The 20,295-nt window shown below is 39.6% G+C and overlaps 1 protein-coding gene and 1 long non-coding RNA gene across 4 annotated transcripts; one reads left to right on the forward strand and one right to left on the reverse strand.

Moving 5' to 3' along the window:
- The first annotated feature begins 8,788 nt into the window (after window positions 1-8,788).
- On the forward strand, window positions 8,789-20,216 carry LOC133403821 (receptor-type tyrosine-protein phosphatase dep-1-like). 3 transcript variants are annotated; one of them, XM_061679128.1, is made up of 11 exons: window positions 8,789-8,897; window positions 9,268-9,345; window positions 9,998-10,097; window positions 10,347-10,437; window positions 10,526-10,602; window positions 10,685-10,819; window positions 16,291-16,413; window positions 16,541-16,701; window positions 16,788-16,923; window positions 19,449-19,510; window positions 19,599-20,216. In XM_061679128.1, exons 2-11 carry the CDS (start codon window positions 9,341-9,343, stop codon window positions 19,741-19,743), a joined length of 1,035 nt encoding a protein of 344 aa, XP_061535112.1. In that variant the 5' UTR covers window positions 8,789-8,897; window positions 9,268-9,340; the 3' UTR covers window positions 19,744-20,216. The 3 variants fall into 3 exon arrangements, with proteins under 3 accessions (XP_061535112.1, XP_061535129.1, XP_061535120.1); XM_061679145.1 differs by having other exon boundaries at window positions 10,721-10,819; XM_061679136.1 differs by lacking the exon at window positions 8,789-8,897 and adding an exon at window positions 9,064-9,194.
- Window positions 15,781-18,602, reverse strand: LOC133403834 (uncharacterized). Its single transcript, XR_009768739.1, has 2 exons — window positions 17,061-18,602; window positions 15,781-16,887 (listed from the first exon to the last, which is right to left on the reverse strand). It is a non-coding gene; the product is annotated as an uncharacterized LOC133403834 (long non-coding RNA).
- Window positions 20,217-20,295: the final 79 nt, after the last annotated feature.

A 20,295-nucleotide genomic window follows, 5' to 3' on the forward strand; every position in this document is an offset into this window, starting at 1 on the left:
AACGTGTTTAAAAAAACTGGTGTGAATTTTCGAGAGTCACTTTTCTGCATATTTCTGCATATGTTCTGCAATATTTGTCAATTTAATAGTTAAATCCAAATATTAAATGTGACACCTAAATCTGAAATCTAAATGTTAAATATATATTTAAATGTTAAATATATATCTAAATATAAATCTTAACTCTAAATGGTAAATATATGTATAAATGTTAAATCTATAAATACTGTATAAATCTTACATATCTTATAATCTTACAATATAAATATTCAAACTAAATGTTAAATATAAATCCATCCATCCATTTTCCGTACCACTTGTCCTCACTAGGGTCAAATAACAACATAAACACTTTTTTTTTTTTTTAAAGAAAAAAACATCTTATACAGGGAAATTGAGCCTTGGAAATATATTATCACTCCCTGAAAAAGTAACACTAAACACTCAAAGTACTCGTCAAATAAAGTTTCCCTAACTGGTTTGTTATTTCAGGTAGTGATCATCTATGTTCAAGGGTCCATTTCCCTGTATAAGATGTTTTTTTTATATGTTATTTGACACGACAAACACACAGCTTTTATTTTGGTACTTCCATTTCTTGGCTGTGTGGAATTGGATATTAGCTAAATATTTAGTTTGACCTCAAACGTTTATATTTAATAATTATAATTAAATATGTATTTAGGCGGCACGGTGGCCGACTGGTTAGAGCGTCAGCCTCACAGCTCTGAGGACCCGGGTTCACTCCCCGGCCCCGCCTGTGTGGAGTTTGCATGTTGTCCCCGTGCCTGCGTGGGTTTTCTCCGGGCACTCCGGTTTCCTTCCACATCCCAAAAAACATGCATGAATTGGAGACTCTAAATTGCCCGTAGGTGTGAATGTGAGTGCGAATGGTTGTTTGTTTGTATGTGCCCCTGCGATTGGGGGGGGGGCACATACAAGGGTACACCCTGAACCAGTTCAGGGTGTACCCTGCCTTCTGCCCGAGGATCGCTGGGATAGGCTCCAGCACGCCCGCGACCCTAGTGAGGAGACGCGGCTCAGAAAATGGATGGATGGATATATATTTAACATTTAGTTTTAATATTTACGTTTAAATGTAAGATTTCTATTTAGATATAGATTTAACATTTAAATATAGATTTAACATTTATATATTGATTTAATGTTTATTTTTCAGATTTATATTCAAATTTACATTTCAGATATGTATATATATAAAACATTTCTATTTAAGATTCATATTTAGATATATGTTTAAATATAGATTTAATATTTAAATATATATTTCGATTTGAGATTTAGATGTAACATTTAATGTTTGGATTTAACCATAAAGTTGACAAATATTGTTCTAAATGTGCAAAAAAGTAACTCTCGAAAATTTGCACCATTTTTTAAAACACTGTGTGAAGCTAAATGTAACAAAAATGTTGCCGTTATTTTCAGCGTGAGCCGCTTTACAAACGGCACCCCATCGGCCTCTGCTCCTTGACCATTCAGGCACAGTGGCGTCAGGTATGGTCCCGTTTTCTCTTCTGCAACATGCTTTGTTTTTTGGGAGTAACTTATAGACGTGTATAAATAAAGATAATAATCCTAACAATAATGAAATAAAAAACAAATAATGCAAATAATAATCTTATGGACATTAAAAAGAATACCTATTAAATGTTTATATAGTAATACACATATTAACGCAATGGATACAGTAATGTAAATGTCATGTATATATGGTCTTAAATATCTCTATATTTTGTAACTAAAGAACCATTATTTGTATAATATCATTTAGAGATAGGGATACTTGCATGTCATTTTGTTGTTGTCGCATACTTAAAATAAAGTGTACTTCTATGAACACCCAATGAGCCATATTTTATATTGAAATTGTGTGTGACTCCCCTCGGATGCTCAGGGACGAATTACTAAATCAATAGGATTTTCTGACATCATTTGAAGTCACTGACTAGTCAGACATTGCTCTTAGCATCAGTTACAGTACAATCAGAAAGGCCTATATAATCAAATTGTGTCCCGAATTCAGGACTCTATGCTACACTAACAATTAACCAACACATTTTAGGAAACTGGCTGCTGTTGGTTTATTGGCAGTATAATTTAGTATTATTCATTGAGTAGTATCTTTGTTCCCCACCTATTTAAAGTGGTACTGCAGTGGTACGTCTTTCCATTTATGTTCAGTTTTGAATTCCACATGCTGTATTCCACTCTTCAGCATTATAATGCACTTAATGCATTTTAATAATGCATTTTTGTTTCTTCACCTTAGCTACAGGTACATGAAAAGGCGCAAAATGTTATAAAAAGAAATAGAAACGGCTTACAGTATGATGACGTGCAGTTGCACACCAATGGAAACTACAACTTCAATAAAACATATTGTCACTCATTTAGTTTTATTAGCTTTGTAAAGGAAACTTCTTAACTTGACTGTGCAACTCTACCTGATTGGTTAATGGCTTTTCCCACAATTAGCAACTAAATGCGTAAACTACCGTTAACATTACATGCAAACATTATTGTCGCTTTAGCAGATGAATGAAAATCTCCAGGGATTCAAAGCGATATACTTGATCACCTGGAAAAAAGAATCTTAATGCTCACACCAGAAGGATCCATGCGCGGAAGGCAGACAGCATCTTATGCCCTGTGAGTGAGTCTTTGTCCTCTATAAATGTTTCCATGGCATCCATGCAATGAGTGCAGATTTGCTTGCAGTACCGACTTAATAGGAAGCTTGTGCTGTTGTTGTTTGCAGACAGGTTTTGATCATTCTACTCGTTGTGTGACCAGGCGGCCTCTGTTGCTCTGCAACTGTCAAGAAGTGAAAGGAGGCCAGCTTGCCTACCGAGTGGGTGGAAACACACGGGCACACCATAACAAGCAAAACACATTTATCCTTTGCACTGGAGTTGGTATTCAAGCATATGTATGTGAGCTTTGTGGTGGGACAAAACAACAATGTTCTCTCACAGTCCAATATTGCATGCAATACACTGGCAACAAATATGGATACTGTCCAATGAAACCCAAGCAAGTTCAGATGTTAATATGATGTGGCTCTCAATATTCTCTCCTGTTGCGATGCAATGTTTTGAGCAGCGATAATATATATGTATATGTATGTATACACAAATACATATGCCCAATGTGCTGTGACCCGACTTATGAGTTTTTCAGGATAACAAACAGTTGTTTGCTTGATTTTTGCTTCGACTTGGAGGCAAAAATTTGAGATACGAGGACCGTATGGCTGCAGTGAACTCAACTCAACACAGCTCACTTCACCACAAGCAGCAGTTTAGCAAACATGCTGTCACTATACCATTGTACTCTGGAGGGACGTTTTGATTCAAACTATGGCTAAAGTTTTGATGTTACCTTAATGCAGTGATTTCCAACCTTTATGGGTCCAAGGCACATATTTTACAATTGAAAAATCTCACGGCACACCAACAAACAAAACTGTCACAAAAAGTGGATACATTACGCACTTCCTGCTATCTAATAAATCTGTCACTATGCCTCACTGGCATAAATAGATGAACAAAGATACATTATTTCTTGTAAATAAATAATTTTTTTTGAGCAATTACATAAAATTTTATAATTTCCCACAGCACACCTGAAGAGCGCTCATGGCACACTGGTTGAGAATCCACTGCCTTAATGTATGTGGGAGATTGAGTGCAAGAGACAGGTCAACACTCACATTTACGCTTTTACTGTTTGTACTATTATTTGACCATGTCATTGTGATACAGAAAGGAAAAGACAGCATTGAATAGCACCAAAAAAAAAAAAAGTAGAAATGTAAACATAAGACAATCTCCTTCGAGGAAACTCTACATGCAGTGCTGTAAGAATGGCAATGCGGTTGAGAACATGGTGAACAAGTGTGGCTCTTATGTGATCAGGAATGCGCATTTGTCCTCGGCCTGTCCTGCTTCTTCTGTTTTGCCTCACTCCTCTTCCTTTACTTTTTCTCTCTGGCTGTTAACCCCGTCCTTATCCTTTCATTGTCAGACATTGTAACATTGTTGAGCTTTAAGTAAGCTCCGGCTATGCCGTATATACCGTATACTTGCTAGTTGATGGTTCACGAGATGCATATTTGAGCTATTTGAGAAAACGGATTAATCATTGGTTGCTCCAATGCTTCACACATTTTTTTTTTTTGTTAGCGAAAGTCAAGAATCACCTTGCAAAAAAGTCTGATAGAAACGTATGGAAATATGCTTGACATATGGCAACTTGTTTGACTATTTTGCATGTTAAGACTTACGCGATGAAATAATGCCTCAATGTTGTGGGGGGTGAGACTATTCAATATACATTATAATATATCCATCCATTGTCTGTACCGCTATATTTTATTTTTATTTTATTTCATAATACATGTTGATCAAGATGACATAAGGAATTGTTAATGTCGGAGACAGCAGAGTATTGTACATAATCATTTGCTTGGATGAGGCAACTATCAAGGCATTTGTACTTTGTTCAAAAAAATGAAAAACTTCTTTTTTTATATGCACAATGTGACAAAATAATGTGAAGATTGAACAAGTAGTTTTGAGAATTTTAATTCTGATCTGATAAATGTACCAAAGTGACTGAGAAAAACTGTATGTTTGTTTTTTTTCAACCTCCATTTGTCATTTTGCACCTTGTGTGATCAATGTCTGAACTGTATGTAATTCTATCTGAAAAATAATGTCAATGTTTGAGTTTCAATTTTGTTTCTTAGGTTTGTTCCTTTTTTTACCTAAAATCAAGTGGCTCTTTTTATACTTGTATTTTATTACATAGTGTGATACTGTGTTTTCACCAACAGCTGAAACGCTTCGCTTTCACTTCTTCCATTACACGGATATCGTGATGTACTGTATCATAGATATTCTTCCAATTTTGCGAGGTGGCAAAGCATGGTAAACAAGCAAAATAAGTAACACGTCCAAATAAAAGTGAACTGCCTCAGGATAAGAAGAACATCCACATCAATATGAAGGCTATCTGTTCATAACTATAACTTCTTGCAAATTGTGTTTGGGTGTGACGTACTACCTTATCCATCTCTCTCTGCCTTTCGTGCTCACAGTTGAAGGGATCTTTGGTTTCCTGTTCTGTATTTGCTGCCTTTCTTTCGCTGCGCTCGCTGTGATCTCTCCTTCCCGGCTTTGGTTTGTGGCTCCTTTGAGGAACCTCCAAAAGAAAATGGTACAAAACAGTTTGACGGTTTCAATCAGACAGTTGGCTAGAGAGGGAAAATGATGAGCTGGTAATGACTCAAAGATGATGAAAGTGAGGCACCATATGTCGACTTGCAACAATGCTCCAGTGAATTCTGAGCTTGTTTGATGGCACATTCTGTACAAAACATGTTGAAGAAAAAAATATTCACAGGAGCTTATATCAAAGTGCATTAAGACATATCTCCCCAGAAGGCTTTGGGCCTCAACTCTGAGCAAACATCTATTGAACACAACAGATATTTGGCCTCACTTGCCCCAAAAAGGGGCTGTTTTGTTTTGTGTGGAATCACTGTTTGTTTTGTTTTTTATCACTGTTTTGTTTTGTGTGGAAAAATTGCAAATTATATTTCCTTGATGATGTTTTTTTCTGCTCAAATGAACTGACATTAAATCGAAAAGGAAAAGTATGATAGATTTCTTTTTACAAAAAAAAAAGATGAGTGATGGAGGGTGGTTCGCAATTGTCGCGAATAATGTCTCACCAGTTTATTAGCCTCTCACAAGCCTAACTTGCTCACAAAAACAAGCATTTCAAGTAAGTGACCAATCATCTTGAGAAGCTGATAACGGAGACATTATAAGGACTTGTGTATTTTGATTGTTTTTGGACTTCTATGAAATTGTACACAATTGGGCCAACCATTTTCATTGTTATTGTTTTTCTTATTGACTGAACATATATTACAAGGGAATTATTAGTGTGAAACAGGGAATCTTTCTCTCCATTCATTTTCACCACAAATGAAATAAATAAATAGCAATCAGAGAGAGAGTAGCCCATAGTTTTGGGCAATGAAGCAGATGGTGACGCTTTTGAACTTCCAATGAGCTGATTGTCCTTGTCTCTGCTGGAGGTGCAGTTGGAAAGAAAAAATTCTCTGAGCTGGAAATAAGACAAAACCCAAGGTCGCTATTACACAGTAGTTGATAAAGTATATACTTTAAAAAAATATATATTATTTGATGGCTCTTTCTCTATCATACCTGTCTGTGTTTCACTTGTTTCCATGGTATCCACCTAATTAGAAAACTAAGGATGGTTTTGCGATGAAAAGCCAAGCAGAATGCGTTGCTATTTGAGACTGCAGTATTCTTATGCAGGACACAGTAGCGTTATGGCTCACTATATACAGCCCGCTCGTCTCTCACCCTCTCTCTTATATACAGTACACACATATCAGCGATGAGTCACCATCATCGCTCCATCACTGGTGCACACACACAAAAAACCTGTCCCACACTCACACATGCACAAACACCTCCACAGTGCTGCAGTGTGTGCACATAAAGAGCCAGAGTGCAAGAGAGAATGGAAGAAAACATGCGGCTTCAATGCAACATTTTAATGCTGTTTGGTACTACTGGATTTCACAAGTAGAGAGAGTAGTCTTTTTACATTTCAACCCAAATTAATCGACCTATAACTAATTTCCTAATAACATGGACTCTACATTTTTACCAGGAGCTTGGCAATTGTACAATGTTGACATGGGGACAAGGTACTCAGCATTATATAATTCTGCTTTTTTTCTGGAATGTGGCTGCCTGCCAACCACTACAACCTCCAGCAGCTGGGGCGCTCCAAATATTTGTAATAAATTGCGCTCGGAGGAACTCACACTGCCATCCAACAGCCATGCGAAAAATGCCATACAGAAGCTGCACATTATATCTGGTGCTGAATATGTGTTATTAAATATTTCCATTGAACAAGTGGGTTGAGACATTTAAAAAATGAATCCATTGCTCCATTTAATGTCTTGTTTGGTTATGTATTGTGCAGTAAACAGAATCAGTTTGTTGATTCAGTAATAACAGTATGTGGGTCAAGAGGCTATTTTGGTGCTTCATAATGGTTACATCACTTTACCACTTTGTCTTTCTGGGGTTAATGTACTTTTCATCAATTTCAAGTACTATTCTCAACCCTCCCCTTTGTCCTCATTCTAATAACTCTATTACGTCTTAAAATAGCTGAGGTTACAGTCTGTTCTATGTAGTCGCTCATGAAGTTACTAAGTGAATGAACAACACTGCCTACTAGACAAACACATCTCTTTTTGTCAATAATTATATCCATCATTTGCTATCGAGTCGGATCAATAACAAAGTATGGTAATAACCAATTTTGGTAAAAGATTTATTTTCTTTTGGGCATAAATTTTAGAGCCCACTGTTTTGGACTATTGCAGGGACAGGCTATGCATTTGGTACCTGGAACTGCTGGAGACTTATACGACTTAATCCACCTTTTAATACAGTCACTTATTGCATTGCAATTGCATTGCAATTCTAATTCATCAAAACAACATGCAACTGTGCCATGGACATCATCTGGAGGAGTTCACAATCAATATTTATCTGATAACATCACAAAAATGGACAACATTTACATAAAATACACCATACTCACCAGAGATGCTGATTCTCAAATGTGCACAAATCATTGTTTTTGGAGTCGAACTTGGCTTGCTCTGACCAACCAATCAAGGGACAGAAAAATGCTGATGTCATTTAGGGTCAGCTCGCTGGCCTTGGAAAGACACATTTGAAATCTGATTGGTTAAAGAAACTCTCATTGCTAATACTGTATAGTTCAAATTACATGAGCAAGCACAATTGCACATCCACTGCAGTAGATGGCAGTGGTGCGCTTGTTGCGCTCGCTCTTTTCTATTTCAGGGAAATTGATGCACTTTATTTTCTGTTACAGACTGAACACAACATTAATAAATGTATTCTTTATTGAAAATTGATCTATATCCTTCGCTTGTACTTTCTTCAATGTTTATAAGGAATATATTAGATTATCCTTTATATCCAATGGTATATACAGGTGGACTCGCGAGGGCTGCGGGTGGGGGCGTCGCAATTTTTTTTGTCCTTCCTTGGGGGGGGTCGTAACAGAAAACAATTGAGAAGCACTGCTGTAGGGGGAGCCCTGGCGCAGCAAAACAGTTAACCACTTGTAACTTTTCTGAAGGTGTTCTGAATGGGAACGAGCTCGGCACTGAGTGTTTTTATTTTTTTTTTAAAAAGGGTCAAAAGCTAAATTGTTTTGATGTGTTTGTTTTACAGATGATCAGAGAGTGACTGAGGCCACATCACCGTTGTACTACAATACTGTTTTCCCTACAGTATGACAAACAGAAATCAATCATGAAGACCTCCATTATGATTACATCAACTAAAGATTGGAACAAATGTCAGGAAAAGTGGGAATTCCTATGAGTAATCAATATGATTCATAAGATTATAATTATGTTGTATGTGACTATACAGTACAATAAACAGCTGTTTCTGGAGCAAATGTGCATAATAGCCATAACCATTGGGAAATGAGCATTGCACATCAAAGAGATGCTTTTTTTCTCAAAAACAAAGAATGACGACGAATAGCTGAGGGCCACATGACATACAGTACATTGAGTGTTCCTCTTCATTTCCTCACAGCTTCAGTCTCCACCCTCTGGCTCCACCCTTCTTACCACTTCACTTCCCACCCTGGACTCTAGGCCAGTAGGAACATTATTAAAAACAGACTTGAAACAGTATGGTGGTTTGTCTTCGATGTGTGGCTCACTAAAAAAAATCCTCAGCTGCACATTGTTCACAAAGGTAATTCTATATTATATAGGCACTACTTTTGAAACCTTTTGTCCTTGAAACTGTGACTGTGAGTGTTTCGGGTTAGAAACTTGTTGGAGCAGGTTTTTCCTCTTGTTGGGCTGTGTCACACTTTTGCTGTAAGAATGTAGTTAGGCTCACTTTGTTTTCTCTCTGGCAACATACGGCTATGGTAGACATGAGGAACTAGACTTCGCTTATCTCAACCAGCGCAACGGAATATTTGGATGTACAATAAGGATAAGTAAATGGAGGAGAAAAGATGGAAAAAGGGGGATAGACACCAACGTAACTGCTTCAGTTTCTTATTCATCACCCAGAGGTTTAGTTTACTTTCTAAGATGTGTTTTCTTTTTTACAGCATCAAGACTAAACCTGGTAATAATCACTCTTCAACATCCTGCTTGAGTTAGTGCTTCACGGCAAGAACAGATATGAGGTCAGGCTCATAAAAATTCACTCCGATATTTTCAGAATATGCTCAAGGATCCGCTTTCCCTATTGTCAGTAAAAACCAGTGGAGGGACATACTACAACACAAACAGACAGACAGACAGGCCGATGTTAAATGATGTTAAAGACCTGTAGTGTTTGAAACTCTGGATAGTGTTTTGCAGAATTTCTAAATTTTGGGAATACACATTTTAAATCTCAAAGTGATCAAATCTGCTATGGGCCAATTAAACTAAGGTTGACCTTTTTTGGTTTCTATTAGAAAAAAAATGTAAATGGAAGGAAAGGCCTACTTGAACATCTGAAATCTATTTGGATTGATAATGGGCACTTCAAATGTTAGCAGGACTTCCATTTAACATGAGTTTGAATGTGATTAATTCTGAACACAGTCATATCCACAGTTATAATAGGGCATGTACACTTGTGCAACCACATGATCTCACTTGTTTACTTTTATTTAACCTCTCTAAAAGTTTTTTTTTATTCAATTCAATTGGGTTTTACAGATTATAGGGCACGTTACTGGATCTTGGTCTCTTTTTTATGTTGAAAAAAAAAAAGGCATTTGAACAGGGGTGTGTAGACTTTTTATATTTACTGCAGAAATGATGTTAAAGCCCAGTGTATTTTTGCAGAGTGCAGACATTTTCAAAAGTACAGATCCTGCGCAACTTTGAGTCTACATGCCAGACACTCTCTGCTTCTGACAACAGAGGGTTTAAGCAGGAACTTGAGGTAACTAGTCTGCTACATTAAAGTTCAAACTTTGTTTTATTTTTTCCATGTCTAAGCAAGAAACTTTTCAATGTTGGTTTTGAATGACAAAGGTCAAATTAGAATGTTTCTTTTATGTGTATGAGTGCTTCATAAGTCATACACTTTAACTGTCACCATTATTAAATTATAAAGTCAAAACAAGAAAACTATGACTATTGAACACTTTCATGGATAGAATGGGCACATCTCATTGATGCTTTTGTGAAGGGGCTGAGGGATGTCGGCAAAGATCTTTCAACCGAGGCGGCGGGCCTGGAAGCTAACAAAGAAAAGAATCGATACCCGTACATATTACCATGTAAGTGCATAACATACAGTAATAGTATGTTCAACAGTGTTTATGACTTCCATTCACCTACATTTTTCTCAACCGCATGTGACTATAGATGACCACTGCCGTGTGAGGCTGTCCATTCAAAACTCCTATCCCAACTCGGATTACATCAATGCCAATTTTGTACCTGTAAGAGTTGATTCACACCCCTAAATGAATACTGCAAGATCGATTTACGTAGAAGTACGGGTTTGTCCACATATGTGTGCAGGGTGGAGGATCTGAGCGAGACTTTATCTGCACCCAGGGTCCCATGCGTGACACCATAGACGATTTCTGGAGGATGGTGTGGGAGCAGAATGTCAAGATAATTGTTATGGTGACAGCTCTGAGATATAGGGACTTGGTGAGACACACACATTCCCTCTGTGTTAGTGTGTGAGACAAGATCTCTGTTCATCTGTGAGCCCTCATGGCAAGAAATACATTCCTTAACAGAATCAATACATTGTTGCGAGAGGCTCAATGAGAAGATCGCTCTTTCTTTTCACACCAGGAAGCCCCTTAAATCCAGTGCAGTGTTATGCTCCCGAGCTAGAATTTTTTTTTTGCATGACTATAGGTGCAGGATAAGTTATGGTATTCTAAAAGCGATACTGAACAGCTTTTTCCTATCAATCTCTGGGTTTTGCTCTATGCAGATTTTTTTATTATTATTCATTGACGATAATTCACCACGAACATTCATGTTCCCTCATCTCCTTTTTTTTTATTTTTGCATTTCAATAATTTCACCAATAACCTTTTATAGTGTCCACATCAAAATGCTTAGAAGTTACAGATTTTAACTGCAGAATAGTTTTAGTGCATTTTAATTACAACCCCAATTCCAATGAAGTTGGGACGTTGTGTTAAACATAAATTAAAACAGAATACAATGCTTTGCAAATCATGTTCGACCTATATTTAATTGAATATACTACAAAGACAAGAATGCAGCCCTATGGGGGGCACAACCCAGTGCAAACTGTAGGCCGGTCCCAAGCCCAGTTGGCTAAGAATGTCTTGGAGGTGAAAAGAGTATCAGATCGAGTAATGAGGTTGAAACTTGAAATTGAGGGTGTTATGTATAATGTGATTAGCGGCTATGCCCCACAGGTAGGATATGACCTAGAGGTGAAAGAGAAATTCTGGAAGGAGCTAGACGAAGTAGTTCTGAGCATCCCGGACAGAGAGAGAGTCGTGATTGGTGCAGATTGTGATGGACATGTTGGTGAAGGAAATAGGGGTGATGAAGAAGTGATGGGTAAGTACGGCATCTAGGAAAGGAACTTGGAGGGACAGATGGTGGTAGACTTTGCAAAAAGGATGCAAATGGCTGTAGTGAACACTTTTTTCCAAAGAAGCAGGAACATAGGGTGACCTACAAGAGCGGAGGTAGACGCACGCATGTGGATTACATCTTGTGCAGACGATGTAATCTGAAGGAGGTTACCGACTGTAAGGTAGTGGTAGGGGAGAGTGTGGCTAGACAGCATAGGATGGTGGTGTGTAAGATGACTCTGGTGGTGGAGAGGAAGATTAGGAAGACAAAGGCAGAGCAGAGAACCATGTGGTGGAAGCTGAGACAGGACGAGTGTTGTGCAGCTTTTCGGGAAGAGGTGAGGCTCTCGGTGGACAGGAGAAGCTTCCAGAAGACTGGACCACAGCTCTCCAAGGTGATCAGAGTGGCAGGAAAGGAGAGGAGACTTGGTGGTGGAACCTCACAGTACAGGAAATCATACAAGGAAAAAGGTTAGCTAAGAAGAAGTGGGACACTGAGAGGACCAAGGAGAGGCAAAAGGAATACATTGAGATGCGACACAGGGCAAAAGGTAGAGGTGGCAAAGGCCAAACAAGAGGCATATGATGACATGTATGCCAGGTTGGACACTAAAGAAGGAGAAAATGATCTATACAGGCTGGCCAGACAGAGGGATAGAAATGGGAAGGATGTGCAGCAGGTTAGAGTGATTAAGGATAGAGATGGAAATATGTTGACTGGTGCCAGCAGTGTGCGAGCTAGATGGAAAGAATACTTCGAGGAGTTGATGAATGAGGAAAATGAGAGAGAAGGGAGAGTAGAAGAGGCAAGTGTGGTGGACCAGAAAGTGGCAATGATTAGTAAAGGGGAAGTTAGGATTAAAGAGGATGAAAAATAGAAAGGCAGTTGGTCCTGATGACATTCCTGTGGAGGTATGGAAGCATCTCGGAGAGGTGGCTTTGGAATTTTTGACCAGCTTGTTCAATAGAATTCTAGCGCGTGAAAAAATGCCTGAGGAATGGAGGAAAGGTGTGCTGGTGCCCATTTTTAAGAACAAGGGTGATGTGCAGAGCTGAGGGAACTATAAAGGAATAAAGTTGATGAGCCACACAATGAAGTTATGGGAAAGAGTAGTGGAGGCTAGACTCAGGACAGAAGTGAGTATTTGCGAGCAACAGTATGGTTTCATTCCGAGAAAGACTACCACAGATGCATTATTTGCCTTGAGGATGTTGATGGAAAAGTACAGAGAAGGTCAGAAGGAGCTACATTGTGTCTTTGTAGATCTAGAGAAAGCCTATGACAGAGTACCCAGAGAGGAACTGTGGTACTGGAGTGGCAGAGAAGTATGTGAGAATAATACTGGACATGTACGAGGGCAGCAGAACAGTGGTGAGGTGTGCTGTAGGTGTGACAGACGAATTTAAGGTGGAGCTCGGACTGCATCAGGGATCAGCCCTGAGCCCCTTCCTGTTTGCAGTGGTGATGGATAGGCTGACAGATGAGGTTAGACTGGAATCCCCGTGGATCATGATGTTTGCAGATGACATTGTGATCTGCAGTGAAAGCAGGGAGCAGGTGGAGGAACAGTTAGAAAGATGGAGGCATGTACTGGAAAGCAGAGGAATGAAGATTAGCCGAAATAAGACCGAATATATGTCTATGAATGAATGATCTTCCCCCACCACCCGGAAGAGTGAGGCTACAGGGGGAAGAGATAGCAAGGGTGGGGGACTTTAATTACTTGGGTCAACCGTCCAGAGCAATGGTGAGTGTGGTCAGGAAGTGAAGAAACGGGTCGAAGCAGGTTGGAACGGGTGGAGGAAGGTGTCAGGTGTGTTATGTGACAGAAGAGTCTCTGCTAGGATGAAGGGCAAAATTCATAAAACAGTGGTGAGGCCAGCCGTGATGTACGGATTAGAGACAGTGGCACTGAAGAGACAACAGGAAGCAGAGTTGGAGGTGGCGGAAATGAAGATGTTGAGGTTCGCTCTCGGAGTGATCAGGTTGGATAAAATTAGAAATGTGCTCATCAGAGTGACAGCCAAGGTTCGATGTTTTGGAGACAAAGTTAGAGAGAGCAGACTTCGATGGTTTGGACACGTCCGGAGGAGAAATAGTGAGTATATTGGTAGAAGGATGATGAGGATGGAGCTGTCAGGCAAGCTAGGCGAGCTAGAGGAAGACCAAAGAGAAGGTTGATGGATGTCGTGAGGGAAGACATGAGGGCAGTTGGTGTTCGAGAGGAGGATGCAGGAGATAGGCTTACATGGAAAAGGATGACGCGCTGTGGCGACCCCTAAAGAGACAAGCCGAAAGGAAAAGAAGAAGAAGACACTACAAAGGCAAGATATTTGATGTTCAAACTGATAAACTTTATTGTTTTTAGCAAATAATCATTAACTTAGAATTTTATGGCTGCAACAGGTTCCAAAATAGCTGGTACAGGGTCATGTTTACCACTGTGTTTTAACAACATTCAATAAACTTTTGGGAACTGAGCATCCCACCTTGTAGGTGGAATGCTTTCCCATTCTTGCTTGATGTACAGCTTCAGCTGTTCAACAGTCCGGGGTCTCCGTTGTCAAATTTTACGCTTCATAATGCGCCACACATTTTCAATGGGAGACACGTCTGGACTCCAGGTAGGCCAGTCTAGTACCCACACTCTTTTACTATGAAGCCACGCTGTTGTAACTCGTGCAGAATGTGGTTTGGCATTGTATTGCTGAAATAAGCAGGGGCGTCCATGAAAAAGACGTTGCTTGGATGGCAGCATATGTTTCTCCAAAACCTGTATGTACCTTATAGCATTAATGGTGCATTCTCAGATGTGTAAGTTACCCATGCCATTGGCACTAACACAGCCCCATACCATCACAGATGCTGGCTTTTGAACTTTGCGTCCATAACAATCCAGATGGTTCTTTTCCTCTTTGGCCCGGAGGACACGACGTCCACAATTTCCAAAAACAATTTGAAATGTGGACTCGTCGGACCACAGAACACTTTTGCACTTTGCATCAGTCCATCTTAGATGAGCTCAGGCCCAGAGAAGCCGGCGGCGTTTCTGGGTGTTGTTGATAAATGGCTTTTGCTTTTCATAGTAGATTTCCAAGTTGCACTTACGGATGTAGCGCCAAACTGTATTTACTGACAATGGTTTTATGAAGTGTTCCTGAGCCCATGTGGTAATATCCTTTACACATTGCATGCAGTGCCGCCTGAGGATCGTAGGTCACGGGCATTCAGTGTTGGTTTTTGGCCTTGCTGCTTACATGCAGTGATTTCTCCAGATTCTCTGAACCTTTTGATGATATTAGGGACCATAGATGATGAAATCCATAAATCCCTTGTAATTGTACGTTGAGGAACATTGTCCTTAAACTGTTTGACTATTTTCTCATGCACTTGTTCACAAAGAGGTGAACCTCGCCCCATCTTTGCTTGTGAATCACTGAGCATTTCAGGGAAGATCCTTTTATACCCAATCATGGCACCCACCTGTTCCCAATTAGCCTGTTCACCTGTGGGATGTTCCAAACAGGTGTTTGATGAGCATTCCTCAACTTTCTCAGTCTTTTTTTGCCACCTGTCCTAGCTTTTTTGGAACGTGTTGCAGCCATAAAATTCTAAGTTAATGATTATTTGCTAAAAACAATAAAGTTTATCAGTTTGAACATTAAATATCTTGCCTTTGTAGTGTATTCAATTAAATATAGGTTGAACATGATTTGCAAATAATTGTATTCTTTTTTTATTTATGTTTAAAACAACGTCCCAACTTCATTGGAATTGGGGTTGTATTATTGCTATAATTGAACCAGTATAAAATAATTTCATTAACTGTCATGATATTTTTTGCTTTGGTAGTTTAGGCCAATGTTGCCCAACATTTTTTTAGCCAAGGCATGTACTTCACGTTAGAATGATGTCACAGCAAAAAAAAAAAAAAAAAAAAAAAAAAAAAAAACAACTGTCACAAAATGCATATAAAGTTCAGTTTACTGAAATAATGCTGATTTCCTCTCAATTTACTAATAAATGTACTTACAGAGAGTGAAGTCTGGGTCAGTTTAGTTGAACACAAAGCTATTATTCTGTTATATGAATAACACCAGTTGGTTAGGGGTTAATTGCCCTTCTGCCATCTGGTGGAGGAGCATGTAATTGTTCTGGAAGTCACTATGCATTGGTGGCATAAATAGAGGAAAATGTAGTCAATAATTATTTTCTTACCAGTGAAATGAAATGGGGTCATTTCTCACAGTATGCAGTGTTTCAGCACAGTTGTTGGTAATTAGGTTCTGGTTTAGGCTACCAAATATGTCTCCTTGCCCTATACAGGTACATTGAAGGGCTCCCCTATCTTTTCCACTGTTACATCTTCTCATGTCTTAAAGTTAAACCAATGAGAAACTACTGACTGCATTCATTAGTCTTAATTGATGGTAATCATTGCAGCTATCATCCAACCTAATGTTGAATTTCTAGCCAGGCAGTGTACATAATCCAACAGTTGGGCAAACTATTCATGTAATGTATGATCAAGTCAAATGTTTCTATGGGTGCAGGTACTATGTGATGAGTATTGGTCTCTGCAACCAGGAACAGTTTATCACGGACCTTTCCAAGTAACAACAATGGCTCGGAAACAAGGCCCAGACTATTTTATCTCCACCATTAACCTCAGACAGGTATGAAAAATGTGTCTTCCCTTTTGCTAAATTTAAATCACCAGTGTTGACAGAGGTGCGCGCCTCCCGCCAAGGTGATGACTCAAAACGTTTACGTTAGATTAAACGCTGGTGCTATGTGTTTCAGAGAGACTGTCCTACAGATCGGATCATAACACACTATCACTATCCATCCTGGCCAGACCGGGGCATCCCTAAAGACCCGTCCTCACTCAGTACTTTCTCAGATCACGTGCGGCAGCATTTGGAAGCCATTCCACATTTGGGGCCGACTGTTGTGCACTGCAGGTCTGACCTCTGCCTATCTAGTCATGCTGGAATGATGAACTCCTGTGCCATCCAGAGGCTTGTACTCATTCACCGTTGTATATCAGTGCAGGCGTAGGCCGATCGGGGACCTTCGTCACAGTGCTGTGGCTGATGCAGCTGTGCGTGAGAGGCATCCAGCCCGATGTACGAGCTGCTGTGGCTGACCTACGACAACATCGAATGTGGATGGTTCAGAATCTGGTATAAGCACAGTTCAGATATCAGAAACAAATGATGAACGAGACAAAACAATTATATGAAATGTAATCACACAGAACTGCTAAAGTAAGGAACAAAGTGTGCAGCACAGAGACTGAAAATTATTTATTTATATTTACCAGCGGCAGGCCATGCATTTGGTACCTGAGTCTTCAGTAGGGACTTAGCCAACCTAATACACTTAATACCACCACTATCACGTCACAATTATAGAAAACATCTATAGCAGGGGTCGGCAACCTTTGTGACATGGAGTGCCAGATTGAATTTTTCTTCTCTGCGAGTGTGCCATTACGCAGGGTTAAATTAGGACACGAACTACAAAAACATTTCCAACGTACCTACATACATCCGGTTTCCCATGCTGTACAATGTAATCCGCAATGTGATACCTTGCTTCTGTCCCATGATTTTTAAGTGTTAACTTTGAGGGTGGTACTATAGCTTGTTGAACATACTATAACATACACCATTAATCGGGGGGGGGGGGGGGGTTGCTTACTGCAAACAGATAATCAGTTTATGAATGGAAAACCAATATTCATTCATCCATTTTCCAAAGCGCTTATCCTCACTAGGGTCACGTGCGTGCTGGAGCCTATCCCAATATATGATCATATAAATCAATACTTTATGAACTGATAACCAGCTGATGAAAAAAATTACCTGGTTATTTATAGTTTTACACAAAAGTACTTGAGTTCATGTGGACGTGAAAGGACCGGTTCAACTGGGTTTACCTTGGATCACACCACTGTGCTTAGCCAGCCCACATAACCAAACTGTGACACCGCTGTGGTCCAGTGGATCCCTCAGCTTGTGCTTTGATTAAGAAGCCACCTAGCGGGCCAGCTGGCGGCCCAGGTAGCTGCAGGAGGATTATTGGCACTTCAAACGTATCTCGCGGTTATGTTTAACTGATGCGGGCTGCATACAGACAGACTCACCAAGCCTGCAGCCTTTTCTTTATCGAACGATTGTGAGGGCTGGTGGCTGTTCAGCTCCCCGCATGTGAATGCCTGTGAGCGTGTCTTACGAGCCTGCAGTGAGCTGAACTGAACTACCCCTCAGTAGCGGCGAGAGGGAAATATAAGATGACCACACAATTACAAACCATACGCTAGATGTTATTATAGCGCACGTACTGTACACTGCTATCTGCCACGCTCGCTCGCATGTCACGTGACCCTTTTTCCGACTGAGATATATAGGGCGAGTTTTGTAAAAAACAAAAAATTATAATAATAATAATAAATAAATAAACATCCACCAGATTTCTGGCACTACGCCGGAGTACTTTAAGCTATGCTCTTGCCCTTTACAGTAGAAATAAAAATCCAGTACGACGCTTTGTCCGTCCGCCGTGACGAAAAGAGAGGGGAAAAGCTGGTTGGGGCTACGCTATTACGTTATCACGGAGGGCGAGGAGTGGTTAGACAAAGACGGAAAAGCATGATGCTAATTGCTAAGCTATCGTGTCATGAAGTCGCAAAACACCGAAATAAATTATTGGGTTGTACAGGTCACTTGTCACATAGGTCTTTCTGGAACCGCATTGTAGCAGAGAGTAACCAAATATGAAGAACAAAATAACAAGCCAAATAATACGTATCTGGAGATACACAAGACGCCCGCTGAACCGGAAATGAATTAATACGTCACTGGAGACGTCGTCCGAGAACGGGGTCTGGTACAATATAAGATAACCTTTATTACTACAATGGGGAAATTTCCATCATTTCAGTAGCAATAGCGCATATAGGAAATATAAATATGTAATACAAATAGCATGCAAGACATCGATACGAGTACTTTCATGAAATAGAAATCTAAATAAACTGTTGTCGATGCATAAACTATGCAATTCAATCTATTTGTTATTAGTCTATCTGTTATATCAGTTATTGGTTTGTTTTAAAAATAGTGTGCTGAGTTTTATTTCTGACATTTGAGATTTGATTAATCTGATTTAATACTTTTTTTCTAGCCAAGGTTGAAAATAGAATTAGTAAAGGCGAATTTTGACGATGGCACGTCTAAATCTCATATACTTTGATTTAGGCTGCAACTGCTTCCGCCATTACAAAGTTCATGCACTGAAAACAAAGCCTTATATTGAATCCTTTATTAACGATTAAAGAGTCATGATTATGTTGTGCAATTGAACAGTATAAATAATTATTTTTTACCCTATTACATAATATACTGCAATAACTGTCCCGCAGTAATGTTCTTGACAGAATTTTGAATTTCAGACAAATCTGGACAACTTGTTCTGGAAGTTGATTTCTATAGGTTGGCAGCTTGGCATATATAGCCTATCTACACTACAGTCTTCACTAATTAATAATGTGCTTGTTGTTTGAATGAAGGGTGTGGGAGCTGTGGAAGCGGAGATAATTAAAATTGAGTGACTTTCCATTTATAGATTGCTGGAATTTCCTTACCATCTCTCCACTCCTTTGTTTTGAAGCATCTCTTTAACATGGCCTCCCTTTCTGTATTAGGAGCAGTACATATTTGTTCACAAGTGTCTACTATACTGGTTGAGCGGTGGAAAGTCATCATGGTAAGCAAACAGAAGCAGTGCCTTGCCGTGCCCTGGAACTGTGAGTTGTCATCTGACGGCCCTTTCCCTTATTCTGATTTTTGAACAGCTTTACCCACTCAGATTACACGCACCGAGATTTGAGGAGGGGAAATCGACATCATAGACGGGAACATCCTTCGGACCAACCCCCTAGCACATTGCAGCAGATTTTACAACCCGGGAAGCTTCTGCGACGGCTGCTACCCTCTTAATCACAGTTAAATCCAGACCCACATGCCTCGACCTCACAGGGGTGGGGGGGTCAACTGATGACAATTCAATTCTAAGAGGCCATGACAGACAAGGGCCTTACATTTATATTTTTGATTGGCAGCGATAACTTGGGGGGGGGGAATCACTGATGGCATCCCTGCTAACAAATTGCATCTGAGGAATAACTTCACAGATGGAAGTGAAAGGCACCAACTGCGCTCATGATCTATATCACATGAAAACCTAAGTAACGTCACCAGGAAAGAGCTAAGACAAACCTGCCAGGCAGGTTAAACCTGTTGCTAAATATGGTACTGGTCCCAAGCGAAAAATTTGACTGCAACCGCACATTTATCTTCAGAACTAATGGTCATTATTCATGTCAACAAAGCACAAGTTTGCAACTGGTTATTTTCATATGTTGGTTCCATACTGTGATTTTCTTTTTAAATTAAAATGTTTTCAAAAGTCATTGTGCAGTGTTTTATTAGCACACAATGCAGGCTACCAGTACTTAAGGATGTATGTGCAGAACTTAACACTGGACTTAC

Source organism: Phycodurus eques, chromosome 1 (assembly GCF_024500275.1).
Source record: "Phycodurus eques isolate BA_2022a chromosome 1, UOR_Pequ_1.1, whole genome shotgun sequence".
Taxonomy (NCBI): domain Eukaryota; kingdom Metazoa; phylum Chordata; class Actinopteri; order Syngnathiformes; family Syngnathidae; genus Phycodurus; species Phycodurus eques.

Coding starts and splice junctions, on each gene's coding strand:
- LOC133403821 (XM_061679128.1), top strand. Junction 10,098..10,346: donor GGTTTAAGCAGGAACTTGAG/GTAACTAGTCTG, acceptor GCTTTTGTGAAG/GGGCTGAGGGATGTCGGCAA. Junction 16,924..19,448: donor TGTGGATGGTTCAGAATCTG/GTATAAGCACAG, acceptor TTTCTGTATTAG/GAGCAGTACATATTTGTTCA.